The sequence below is a fragment of the Akebia trifoliata genome, chromosome 13, assembly GCF_017979445.1.
Source record: "Akebia trifoliata isolate Shusen 1 chromosome 13, ASM1797944v1, whole genome shotgun sequence".
Classification (NCBI taxonomy): Eukaryota; Viridiplantae; Streptophyta; class Magnoliopsida; order Ranunculales; family Lardizabalaceae; genus Akebia; species Akebia trifoliata.
This window is the reverse complement of record NC_141387.1, coordinates 16,920,493-16,932,078: the sequence shown is the minus strand read 5'-3', so window position 1 is coordinate 16,932,078 and position 11,586 is coordinate 16,920,493. Positions and strand designations below refer to the sequence as shown.

General features: G+C 40.1%; 3 protein-coding genes across 3 annotated transcripts; all 3 read left to right on the top strand.

Moving 5' to 3' along the window:
- The first annotated feature begins 392 nt into the window (after window positions 1-392).
- LOC147388030 (uncharacterized) lies at window positions 393-5,450 on the top strand. Its single transcript, XM_086421957.1, has 2 exons — window positions 393-1,345; window positions 4,115-5,450. Exon 2 carries the CDS (start codon window positions 4,142-4,144, stop codon window positions 5,099-5,101), a length of 960 nt encoding a protein of 319 aa, XP_086278083.1. The 5' UTR covers window positions 393-1,345; window positions 4,115-4,141; the 3' UTR covers window positions 5,102-5,450.
- On the top strand, window positions 5,434-9,090 carry LOC147388029 (uncharacterized). Its single transcript, XM_086420263.1, has 5 exons — window positions 5,434-5,815; window positions 5,891-7,228; window positions 7,373-8,334; window positions 8,446-8,694; window positions 8,794-9,090. The coding sequence occupies exons 1-5, from the start codon at window positions 5,434-5,436 to the stop codon at window positions 9,088-9,090; spliced, it is 3,228 nt and encodes a 1,075-aa protein (XP_086276389.1).
- Window positions 9,091-9,102: 12 nt separating this feature from the next.
- Window positions 9,103-11,295, top strand: LOC147388028 (uncharacterized). Its single transcript, XM_086420262.1, has 3 exons — window positions 9,103-9,355; window positions 9,989-10,614; window positions 10,876-11,295. Exons 1-3 carry the CDS (start codon window positions 9,103-9,105, stop codon window positions 11,293-11,295), a joined length of 1,299 nt encoding a protein of 432 aa, XP_086276388.1.
- Window positions 11,296-11,586: the final 291 nt, after the last annotated feature.

The following is an 11,586-nucleotide window of genomic DNA, read 5'->3' as shown; positions in this document are numbered from 1 at the left end:
ATTTAAACAATTAAACATCTAATTCAAAATTAAATAATTAAAACTTAAAATTAAACAAATAAAATTTAATTCAAAATAAAAAATTTTTAAATCTAATTCAAATTTAAACAATTAAAATCCAATTCAAAGCTAAACAATCAAAATTTAACATCTAATTCAAAATAAAATAATTAAAACTTAAAATTAAACAATTAACCTCTAATTTGAAATTAAAACTTAAAATTAAACAATTAACCTTTAATTTGAAATTAAAACTTAAGATTAAAAAATTTAAAATCTAATTCAAAATTAAATAATCAAAATCAAATCGAAATTTAAACCATTAAACCAATAAAATTAAAATTAAATTCAAATCAATAAAATTTAAAACAAAATTTTAATCAAGGCTAGAATCGACCAATCACAACCCGAAGTTATCATGCTACGAGTAGTGGGGGATCACCTCCACCACCATTCTCTCAAAGGAAGGACGCGTAAAGAGAAAAAAGGAAAGAAGAAAAAAAATTAGAAAGAAATAAAAAAAAACGAAAAATAGAAAAATTCTCTTCTATTTAGAAGAGGACGGCAAAAACGAGAGGGGAGCTCTTCTTCTTGAATGATTTTAAAGGCTGGTTCCTCTCAACGTTCGGGCAGAGACATTTTTCATCTCTCTGATCTCCCTCCTCTCTCCCTCACGTCCTCTTGGATAGCAACAAAGAAAGGAAGAAGGAAGGAACAGTGAGGAAGAAGAAGAAAAAGGAAAACGTTCTTAGGACTGCTTCTTCTTCCTTCAGGTCTTCTTCTTCGGTCCTCCTCTCTTTGGCGATCATCTTCTCCGTGGGCTGAACAGCGGGACACCTGCAACTCATCATCTTCACCTCTCTCTCACGTTCTACTAACCTCCCTACCCTCTTCTTCTTCATCTATCCACTGCAACCCAGCCCTCACTGCAAAAAACGTGGCTACTGTAGCCACTTCTTTCAGCCCTCTTCTCTCAGACCATCTTCTTCTCCAACGTTCATTCCTCACTATCTGCCTGCAACACCTCTAACAGCACTCCCAGCCCTTTTATCACGCCCTCTACACCTCTCCAGCCCTCTCTCTGTCTTCGGTTCATCTCTGACAACTTCCCCAACAGCATAACCACGTCCCTGTTCCCCTCTCTGCACAATATCACACCCCAATATAACCACGTTTTTGGCTGAACCTGAGTGCCTCATTGCTGCCTAAGCCTCCTTCTCTACGTCTTCAACATCGCCATCTATTACATTCGCCGTCTCCAACATCATCATTGCAACATCCGCAGTGCACACAAGCCATTGGGATCTTATCTGAAGGAATCAATCTGACATTCTCGAATCAGTGAGTAAGTCATTTTTTTGTTTAGTTTTCTTGGCGTCCGTTGTGGTGTGTTGTCGCTTAGTTCACTACTTTTGTATGACTTTATCACGTTAAGGGCGCATGTCAATGTTGATGTCACATCGTCAAGAAAATTATTTTTTTGGGGGATTTCGTTATACTACATGACGTTTTGGATAGTCTACAATAAAGAGAGATGCATAGGGCTTATGTTTTGTTTGGTTTTTTTTTACATGACAATAGAATTAGGAAAATGTTTTTGTTTTTCTTTTTTATTTTTTTATTTTTATCGTTCACCCATGCGTGCCAATGAGTTAGGAGATTTTTTCGATTCTTGATTTTTTATGTAGGTTTCTAGACATTTTTTATTTTATTATTTTTTCCTTGATAGGATTAGAGGCTTCTTCATATTTGCTTTGCATATGGATTGGGTTGGGAGAATGTTTGATTTTTTGTTTTATTTTATTTTTATTTCATGCATAAATTTTGTGTTTTATTTGTTTTTTTATGTATTGATGGGTTTGTTTTGCATATCGATAGGTTAGGGGAATCTTTTATTCATTAGTTTTTATGTAGGTTTCTAAGTGTTTTTATTTTTATTTTTATTTTTTACTTTTTATTTTTTATTTTTTTTTGCATGTTTGTAGGATTATAGGTTTTTTTTATCACGGTTATTATGATCGAGTTGGATGTGCATGATCTATGATGATGTTCAAGTCTTTGTATTATTTTAAGGCTTTTCCATGTGATCAACATACTCCTTGAATTGATAGATATGCATGTTATTGAATGATAACCATTTTGGAAAGATCGAAAATCATGAATGCATGTCCGTTTGATTATTTCGAGGATTGGTTGAATATGGAATTCTTTATTATTATTTTGTTAATTTCCAATTTGAGGACTCATCATAAATTCATAATTCCCTGATTTGGAAACTCCTACTTGTAATCCCATTGGCAAATTCATATTTGGAACTTTCTGATATAAAAATTGCATAATTGTCTATTTAAGGAAGGAATATTTATAAATTCCTATTTTAGGAATTTCATATCTCATCAATTTCTAATTTAGATGATTTTGCAATTTCATATTTAAAAAGTTTATGAATTTAGAAGTTTCTAACTCAAAATTGTGATCTTTGAAAATTTTTATTTTGGGAATATTCCATTTTTAAGAAATTTCTAATTTGGGAATTTTGCATATATCTCTTGAATTCGGATTTAGGAAATTTTATGTTCCTAATTAAGAAATATTATAAGTCCCAATTTGACAAGTTTCTATTTGTAAGCTTCCTATTTAGAATATTCTTATGATTTTCTATTTTGGACAGCTTAAGGAATACTTGCAGGTGGAATTTCTTAATTGATCTTAAATCATGGAGCTCATCAGGGTTTTTTTCAAATCCCTCCATATTTTATGGAATTCGACGAATGATCATGTGATAATTGGGATAAATTTTAGCCCTGGGATTTGGTTGGAAAATCCAACATGAATTGATAATGATGATTGGACTGTGACCTTGACCATAGTCTCTGTATGTTGACCATAGGATGATCTTGGATTGTAGTAGAGACCGATCATCTTGATCGGGCGGGTTCGGTGCCTAACACCTTCCGAAACCCGTAATCTGACCCCTTACCCATATCTTTGATCCGTGGATCGATCCATATCCATTTGGAGTTATTTATGGTTCCTAGACCTAAACTAGGTGGCGACTCCCATTTCTCAAAAGTCTCTCATTTATAAATCGGACCCCTATCCACTATTGAGTGAAAACTGGTCGAGACGATTTCAGTGGCGACTCCACTGGGGACTTTAGGGTCAAACTTGACCCGATCCAAGACTATCCTTAGGTTGACCTTTTGCTCGAGTCAACCCAGTTGACTCAATGAGACTCTTAGATTAGGTTAGATTTTGTCCTTTCTTTCATTGGGTTGTGATTGGATGTAATCAATTATTGTACTTGTTGTGATTTGTTTGATGATAGGATGAATGTGATTTGTATGGATGTATATTCACGAAAACGCCCCGGGCGCACTTTGTCCTTTTGCACACACTCACGAGCATGCATATATATGTTTGCATCACGACATGTCCTTATATACCCCCGTAGCCAGATCCAAGCTAACCTGGTCCTTTGGGACACAGGGGATGACAGTGAACGCTACAACTTCAGTACAATACCTTCGGGTATATCAAACTGGAGCACCACGTACTGCTTGACCAAGTAAAACTTGGATAGTATATCGGTGTTTCGGGCTGAAGTGACCTAAGCTTTGTCCTAACCTAGCCTCAATCATATAGTGAGCTTAGAGCCTCGAATTTAAGTACGGTCCCACTAGGCCACGACTCGAAATGACCAAGAGTGCTCCCGGGTTGCTTTATTTAATTTAACCAAAAGGAAAGTGGGTGGACCGATCCACACCGTTCAAATTAAACCCGCAATATCGGTCCAACCCAAGGGATGTAATTGACAAGATGTGCCGGCCAATTTTTTAAACCCATTAGCCCGATTGGTAAATCAATCTTTAGATCGATATATCGGTCGATCGAGTTAATTGGTTTAATAAAATGTCGATGAGGTGATATATTATTCTTTTGAATCTATTGGGTAGGGTCCAAATCTGACAATCAAATTTATATATCAGTTTTACTCAATAGATCAAGCTTCCTTTAAATCAAAATGAATGACTCACATTAAAGATCGTACCAAATAAAAAGTAGACTTGATTTCTTTTAATGTGTCAATAATAGAAAATAGTTGTTTGTATAGATAGCTCATGATGATGTACGATTGTTGATGGATCAAGCCTTAGAAACATTTACCACTGTTGAAAAGTACAATTTTGGTGCATATGGACTTCAAAGCGTATTCTCCCTCAAGTCAGTGAACGTCAATTGGAACCTCTTATGTGCCGCAGCCAATTTCTGGGATCAGGACTATCATATATTTCGCTTTGGGTCAGTCACACTTTGTCCAACTCACGAGGATTTCTGTAGCATCATGGGGATAAGTACATCAGGCCTAATGGCCCATCAGTCATTACCATCTCAACATACAGAAGAACTCGCAAGAGGATTAGGGGTTAAGCCTAAGAAAGTAAGAAGATTCATCAATCATGGTTCATTAAACATGAGAAGACTCTTAGAAGTGCACCGAACCCCTAAACCTGAGCATCTCGGGGATTTCGCTCCGGAATCTCATAGGAAAGCTAGAGATTTTACCTTATGCTTGGGGGTATTGTCTACATACTTCTTGGTTTCCTTCAGGATGGGTCATCAGTTACCTGGTTTCTTTGCGGATATTGCTGGACAACTCAAAAATAAGGCTAACCCAGTTCCTATAATACTTGCCGAGACTTTTGAGGGATTATCTAATGAGAACGCACCAGAAGGAGCAGGGTTTAGAGGAAGCCCATACTTACTTTATATATGGCTGTGCATTCGACTCCGCATTGCAGAATTCCCACGAATTACGAAAGATAAATGGGATAAATTCACAGAAAATGACATATTAGTGGACTTTACATCTGTGGGAGACTGGAGAAATTGGCTTTCAAGTTTGACTGCTCAGGATGTTAATTGGGATAGATTGGAATCGAGGACAGGTGAAGGCATCGTGCTTGCTTCAAAGGGATATGATCACGTAACGCTCACCGGATTATTGAACACATCTTTTTATTGCCCGAGGATGATACCAAGACAGATTGAGGCTCCCTTCATGGATCCCCATACATTCGAGAAATCGATACCCTATTAAAGAACTGAATAGGCAACTGGTGGAACATATAGCTACAGCTTGGGATCAACGATCATTTGTGGAACTAGAAGACCAGCAAGCATTCAAGAAGCAGAAAAGAGAGAAGAACATGTTTGGAAAAGTAGGGTCCTAGATAGAGTCATTTTATTCTTTGTAATAAAAGGAGAGTCTCCTCATTTCTTTTTGTTGAATTTGATGTTATCTTGTTTACAGAAATAAATCAGAAATTGGTACAAACTTTAATGCATAAACAAGGACCTAATTGATAATAAATCAGCTCGTCAGACACAGACTTGACCAACACATCTCATCAATTACAAAATGAGGTAATAATGAAGGAAAATGCTATCAAGAGGGAACGTTTACCAATTATTAATTCACCTTTGATGGGGTTTCAGGATAATATTACGCCCAAACTTAAGCGTCCACCTCCCAGTTGGGATCGAGAGTCAGGTCGTTTGGGGCGAACATCAGCACCAAGTGAACCATCAGAAATGGCCTCCGAATCTGAACTCGCAGAAATCCGCAAGATCTTAGCAGTGTTTGCAATGGACATAAACAGCATCAAGAGCAAGGTAGAAGTGCTAGAACATATCTCTGAGTCGGCAAGAAATCCCCTTGATGATCAGAGGAGAAAAGGACCGGAAGGAAGCACGGCTAGAAACCTGGAAAATGTTTACGAGCTTGACGGAAATGAGGAACACTTCTATGAAAGTCTGATACTAACTAACAGGATGACTCAGTTGGAAACAGCCTTAAAAAATATTAAAGGGATTGATGAAATTGCAGCAGGCATCGAGGTCCTAAATCAGATCCCTAAGATCCGTTTGCTTGAGAAGTTCGTAATGCCAGAAATGGAGAAATTCAGTGGAGTGGGTTGTGCAAAAACTCATCTCAAGGTATATGTCACCAATATGCGCACCATGGGCCTCAGTGATGAACAGATGACATTGTTGTTCCAACGTACTCTATCGGGATCTGCGCTACGATGGTTGATGTCTCAGGATCCAGCTGCAATAGGGACATGGGAAAATATGTCAAAGTCGTTCTGGCATCAATACAAATATAGCACCGAGATTGAGACTTCTCGGAGGGACTTGGAATCGACTAAACAAAAGAATGGGGAAACGTTTACTGACTTCATTGGCCGTTGGATGGCTAAGGCTGCACAAATGTGGGACAGACCATCAGAAAAGGAACAGGTAGCAATCATACTGAAAAACCTCACACAAGGGTATGCTCAGCATTTGGTCGCCCAATACCTCCCCACGTTTGAATCTCTGTTACAAGCTGGAAGCCAATTCGAAGATGCTTTTGCCTCTGGGATTTTGTCTAACCCTTCCGACAATAAACCCAAAAAGTCCTTCACCAATCCTAAGCCCAACATCAATCATGCCTATATAGCCAACACTTCCACTATCACAGTTCAACCCCCAGCGCGAACCAATAATCAGGGAAATTTGGGTAGGGCCCCCTTTCGACAATTCACGAATCTAGGAATGACCCTCACCGTAGCTTTCCAAAAACTATTGAAGAAAGGACTCCTCACCCCTCTTCAACCGCGACCTCTACCAAACCCCCTACCGGCATCGCATAATCCTGACCTCTTCTGTGAATTCCATCAAAATCCTGGTCATCATACTGATCGATGTATTACCCTTCGCCACGCCATCCAAAACCTCATTGACGCCAAAAAAATCACCGTCCCTACTCCATCACCACCAAATGTCACTACCAATCCACTACTCGTATATCAACCTCTTCCTACCCTGAATATGGTATCCAAAACCCAATTACCATTTGACCCAGTCTCCCTCATCCATCCAGTCTATATCAAGGCACCCAGTTACCCCCTCGTTGGAATAGCTTTCACTGACGAGGTCTATGCCACAAACCATGAGCCATTTGACCTAGCTGAGGACGAGACGTACTGCTTATCCCCACCCCGCTACGATAGCCCATCATACACCAGTTACCTCTTGGCACAAATGATCCCAGAAAGTGCATCCTCCTTAACAGGTGAAGACCCTTATTTATTGGCCGAAGAGGATGAGCCATTTTCACTCTCTTGTGATGAAGTCAGACATGTAACCCTAGGAGGAAGGGTCTTTAAACCACCAGAACTCAGTGTTGATAACCCTGCAGCCTTGGCAAGAAAGGAAACAGTAGACCACGTTAAGGAAACTATTGAAGAAGAAGACGCCGTAATAAAACAATTAAAAAGGGCAGGTGCCAACATTTCAGTTTGGGGTCTACTTATTGCTTCCACAGCTCATAGGAAAGCTGTTCTTAAAGCATTAAGCGCAACTCAAGTTTCACTCGACACTTCCCCAGATCAATTGGCCAACCTAGTAGGAGCAACACATGTTGAGAACAATCTGTCTTTTTCAGACTCAGACCTCCCAAAAGAAGGACCAAGCCACACGAAGCCGTTGCATATCACAGTTGACTGCAATGGAATGAGAATTCCTCTAGTCTTGGTAGACAATGGAAGTGCACTAAATGTCTGTCCTTTGAAGACCGCGACTTGTCTCGGATTCAAGGCAGAAGACTTCAAACCTACTAGTCAAGGTGTCAGAGCTTACGACAATACGAAAAAAGATGTACTGGGAACCTTGCACCTACGAATCTCCACGGGTATAGCAGACTTTCCTGTGGAATTCCAAGTCTTAAATATCCAGTCATCATTTAATTTATTACTAGGGAGACCATGGCTGCATCAGATCAAAGTCGTACCGTCTAGTCTACATCAGAAGATTAAATTTATCAAGGACGGCTTAGTAATCACACTTCATGGAGACGCGGAAATCATGGGGATCGTCAACGACATTGAAACTAAGGAAAAGTTGCCACTCGAAATCCAACCCGAGCAACGAGAAATACAATTCAGTGGGTTTGAATTTGAAAAGATTCATGCCGTCCAATGGGATAATCCTACAAAAGAGTTTGTTCCTATCGATAACACATTCAGCTGTTGTGTGGCCAGTATGTTCAAAGACATGAGATTCTTCCCGGGCATGGGCTTAGGTCGTAGACAACAAGGGATCAGAACTGTGCCGGTCATTCAAGAAGTAGTTGGGACTTTCGGATTAGGGTATGAACCTACCAAAGAAGATTGGGCCCAATATTGGAAGATAATGAGGGATAAGGCAAATGCGAAAAGTCAAGGGCATATCGTCGATTTGATTAATATGAAGCCCTATCGAAAAACCCTTAACGGGCATTTCGTGAAAGTAGGAGAAGACTTTCCTTACTGTGGTTTCCCAGAACCTTTCATTAATCACCTCACGGGAACCCGTCAACCAGGGTTTGAGATCTTCTTCGGGATGAGTTGGCCTGACAAGGAAGAAGATAAGGCATCTAAAGAACTGAAAGAAGCTGACAATTGGCAGATAACCGTCAATTCACTTAATATCGCCCGAATGTTTCTCGAAGAAGTCAATGTGTTAGTCCTATCAGTCGAAGGTGGTGCTCAAAGCCCACAGTCTGTAATCAAACTTGCAGTTGGGTCACTTTCTAATTACCATGTAATGAGTCCTTTGCTTTATGTTGAGTCTAGTCAAGTTAGTCTTGCTGAGTCTGTTGAGTCCGCAGTTAGTCCTGTCACCCCATCCATCTTTAATGAAATAGAAGAAGTTTCTGATTACCCCGAGTGCAATAATGATTTAACTAATAATCTCGCTTCGAATGAGGAATCTTCTGACGAAGAAACCCCTACCGAACTAATCAAATTACTTAAGCAAAAGAATGAACGTCGGGCTCAACTTGTAATGGAGGAAACAGAACCAGTCAATCTCGGGACTAAGGAAAACCCTCAAGAGATTCGAATTGGTGTCACCTTGTCTCCCGAGGAATGTGAGGGAACAATAAACTTGCTCAGAAAATTCAAAGACGTGTTCGCGTGGTCGTATGAGGATATGCCAGGGGTGAGTACGGACATCGTTCAGCATAGGATTCCATTGTATCCCGACGCTCGACCAGTAAAGTAGAAACTCCGACGTATGAAGCCAGAATGGACTTTGAAAATTAAAGAAGAAGTCACCAAGCAGATCAATGCCGGATTTTTGGAAGTGGTAGAGTACCCAGAATGGATCACTAATGTAGTCCCAGTTCCTAAAAAAGATGGAAAAGTCAGGATGTGCGTGGATTTCATAGATCTAAACAAGGCAAGTCCAAAAGATAGCTTTCCAGTGCCTCACATAGACGTATTGGTTGACAACACTGCAGGACATGCCATGCTCTCATTTATGGATGGTTTTTCGGGATACAACCAGATAAAGATGGACCCGCGCGACATGCAAAAGACATCATTCATCACCCAATGGGGAACCTTTTGTTATAAAGTCATGCCGTTCGGTTTAAAAAATGCTGGGGCCACGTATTAGAGAGCAGCTACGACCTTATTACACGACATGATACACAAGGAAGTTGAGGTTTATGTGGATGACATGATAGTCAAATCTAAGGAACGATCGGGACATGCCGCTGCACTAGAAAAATTTCTCACAAGGATTCAGAAGTACTAGTTACGTCTCAACCCACAGAAATGCGTATTCGGAGTAACTTCCGAAAAATTACTAGGATTTGTGGTCAGTCAAAGAGGGATCGAAGTGGACCCCGGGAAAATCAAAGCCATACAGGAAATGGTACCACCTAAGACTGAAAAGCAGATTCGAGGATTCTTAGGCAGAATTCAGTATGTCAGCAGATTCATCGCTCAGCTCACCAATGTATGTGAGCCGATATTCAAGCTTCTCAAGAAGAATGAGCCGACAATATGGAATGAGCAATGCCAAAAAGCCTTCGATCAAGTCAAGGAGTATCTCGCGAATCCTCCTATTCTAGTTCCACCTACCCCGGGTGAGCCTCTTCTCCTTTACTTGTCAGTCACAGAAGAAGCTATGGGATGTATGTTGGCACAGTACGACAAAGATAATCATAAAGAGAAAGCCATCTATTACATCAACAAGAAGATGTTAGAGTACGAACGAAAATATTCAGCTCTTGAAAAGACCTGCCTAGCATTAGTATGGGCTACTCAAAGGCTTCGGCACTACATGCTCTCCCATTCAGTCATTTTGTTATCCCGGATGGATCCTCTAAAATATCTTTTTGAAAAGCCAGCATTGACAGGAAGGACTGCACGATGGTTACTTCTGTTATCAGAATTTGATATCACACATGTTACACAAAAGTCTATTAAGGGAAGAACAATAGCAGAGTATTTGGCCGATCATCCCGTAATAGAGGGAATAAGACCTGTCGATCAATTCCCGGATGAAAATATTTTGAACCTCGAAGAAGAACCATGTGACCAAGTTTGGCAACTATACTTCGATGGAACTGCAAATCAAAATGGGTATGGAATAGGGGCGGTTTTGTTATCTCCCGAAAGATGCCACATTCCAATCGCTATTAAGCTGGCTTTCTCTAATACGAATAATACAGCTGAATATGAAGCGTGCATCGCCGGGCTTGAGGCTGCATTGAATTTGGGTATAACAGAAATTGAAGTATTTGGAGATTCGGCTTTGGTCATACATCAATCATTGGAAGAGTGGAAAACCAAGGATGCGAAACTGAAACCTTATCATGAATATCTGTTAAATCTGGTGAGGAAATTCAAAACCATCTTGTTTCAACATCTAGCCAGGGAAGATAACAGATTCGCAAATGCCCTAGCTACTCTCTCTTCAATGATCCATTTACCTCCAGACATGGAACTAAGGCCTATCACCATCGAAATCAAAGATAAACCCGCATATTGCTACCAGGTCGACATCGCTGCTCGACTCCCTGACGGAAAGCCATGGTATACTCACATCAAGAAAGTCCTAGAAAAACAAGAGTTTCCAGTTGAAGCATCTAGGAAAGAACGACAAACTCTGCAGAGATTCGCATCCCAATTCATACTATGCGTAGGGAATTTATATAAGAGATCATATGACGGAATCCATTTGGCATGTGTTGATGAAAATCAAGCTGAACGAATAATGTCAGAACTGCATTCGGGGGATTGTGAACCTCACATGAGTGGGAAAATGCTAACTAAACGAATCATGAGGCAAGGGTATTATTGGCCGACAATGGAAACAGATTGCCATCATTTGGTGAAGACCTGCCATAAGTGTCAAATACAGGCTAATCTCATACACGTTCCTCCATCTCAACTAGTTGGTTTGACTTCGCCGTGACCGTTCTCTGTTTGGGGAATTGATATAATTGGCAAAATCACACCCAAAGCATCGAATGGACATGAGTACATCCTAGTGGCCATTGATTACTTCACAAAATGGGTAGAAGCCGCTTCGTACGCCGTTCTCACCGCATCTAAAGTTGCCAAGTTCATCCAAGCGCATATTATCAGTCGATATGGGGTACTTTCCGAACTGATTTCGGATAATGGGTCACATTTCAAAGCTGAAGTCATTACACTGTATTCAAAATTCAAGATCCAACATCACAAATCATCTCCCTACCGTCCT

Excerpts from the sequence above, each read along its gene's own strand:
- LOC147388030 (XM_086421957.1), top strand. The coding sequence starts at position 4,142 with ATGGATCAAGCCTTAGAAACATTTACCACTGTTGAAAAGTACAATTTT.
- LOC147388029 (XM_086420263.1), top strand. The coding sequence starts at position 5,434 with ATGAAGGAAAATGCTATCAAGAGGGAACGTTTACCAATTATTAATTCA. Across the intron at positions 5,816-5,890 it reads TGAGGAACACTTCTATGAAA|CAGGCATCGAGGTCCTAAAT; the intron begins GTCTGATACTAA and ends ATGAAATTGCAG. Across the intron at positions 8,335-8,445 it reads TTAACGGGCATTTCGTGAAA|GAAGAAGATAAGGCATCTAA; the intron begins GTAGGAGAAGAC and ends TGGCCTGACAAG.
- LOC147388028 (XM_086420262.1), top strand. The coding sequence starts at position 9,103 with ATGAAGCCAGAATGGACTTTGAAAATTAAAGAAGAAGTCACCAAGCAG. Across the intron at positions 9,356-9,988 it reads CATGCTCTCATTTATGGATG|TCACAGAAGAAGCTATGGGA; the intron begins GTTTTTCGGGAT and ends TTTACTTGTCAG. Across the intron at positions 10,615-10,875 it reads TGGGTATAACAGAAATTGAA|GTCGACATCGCTGCTCGACT; the intron begins GTATTTGGAGAT and ends TATTGCTACCAG.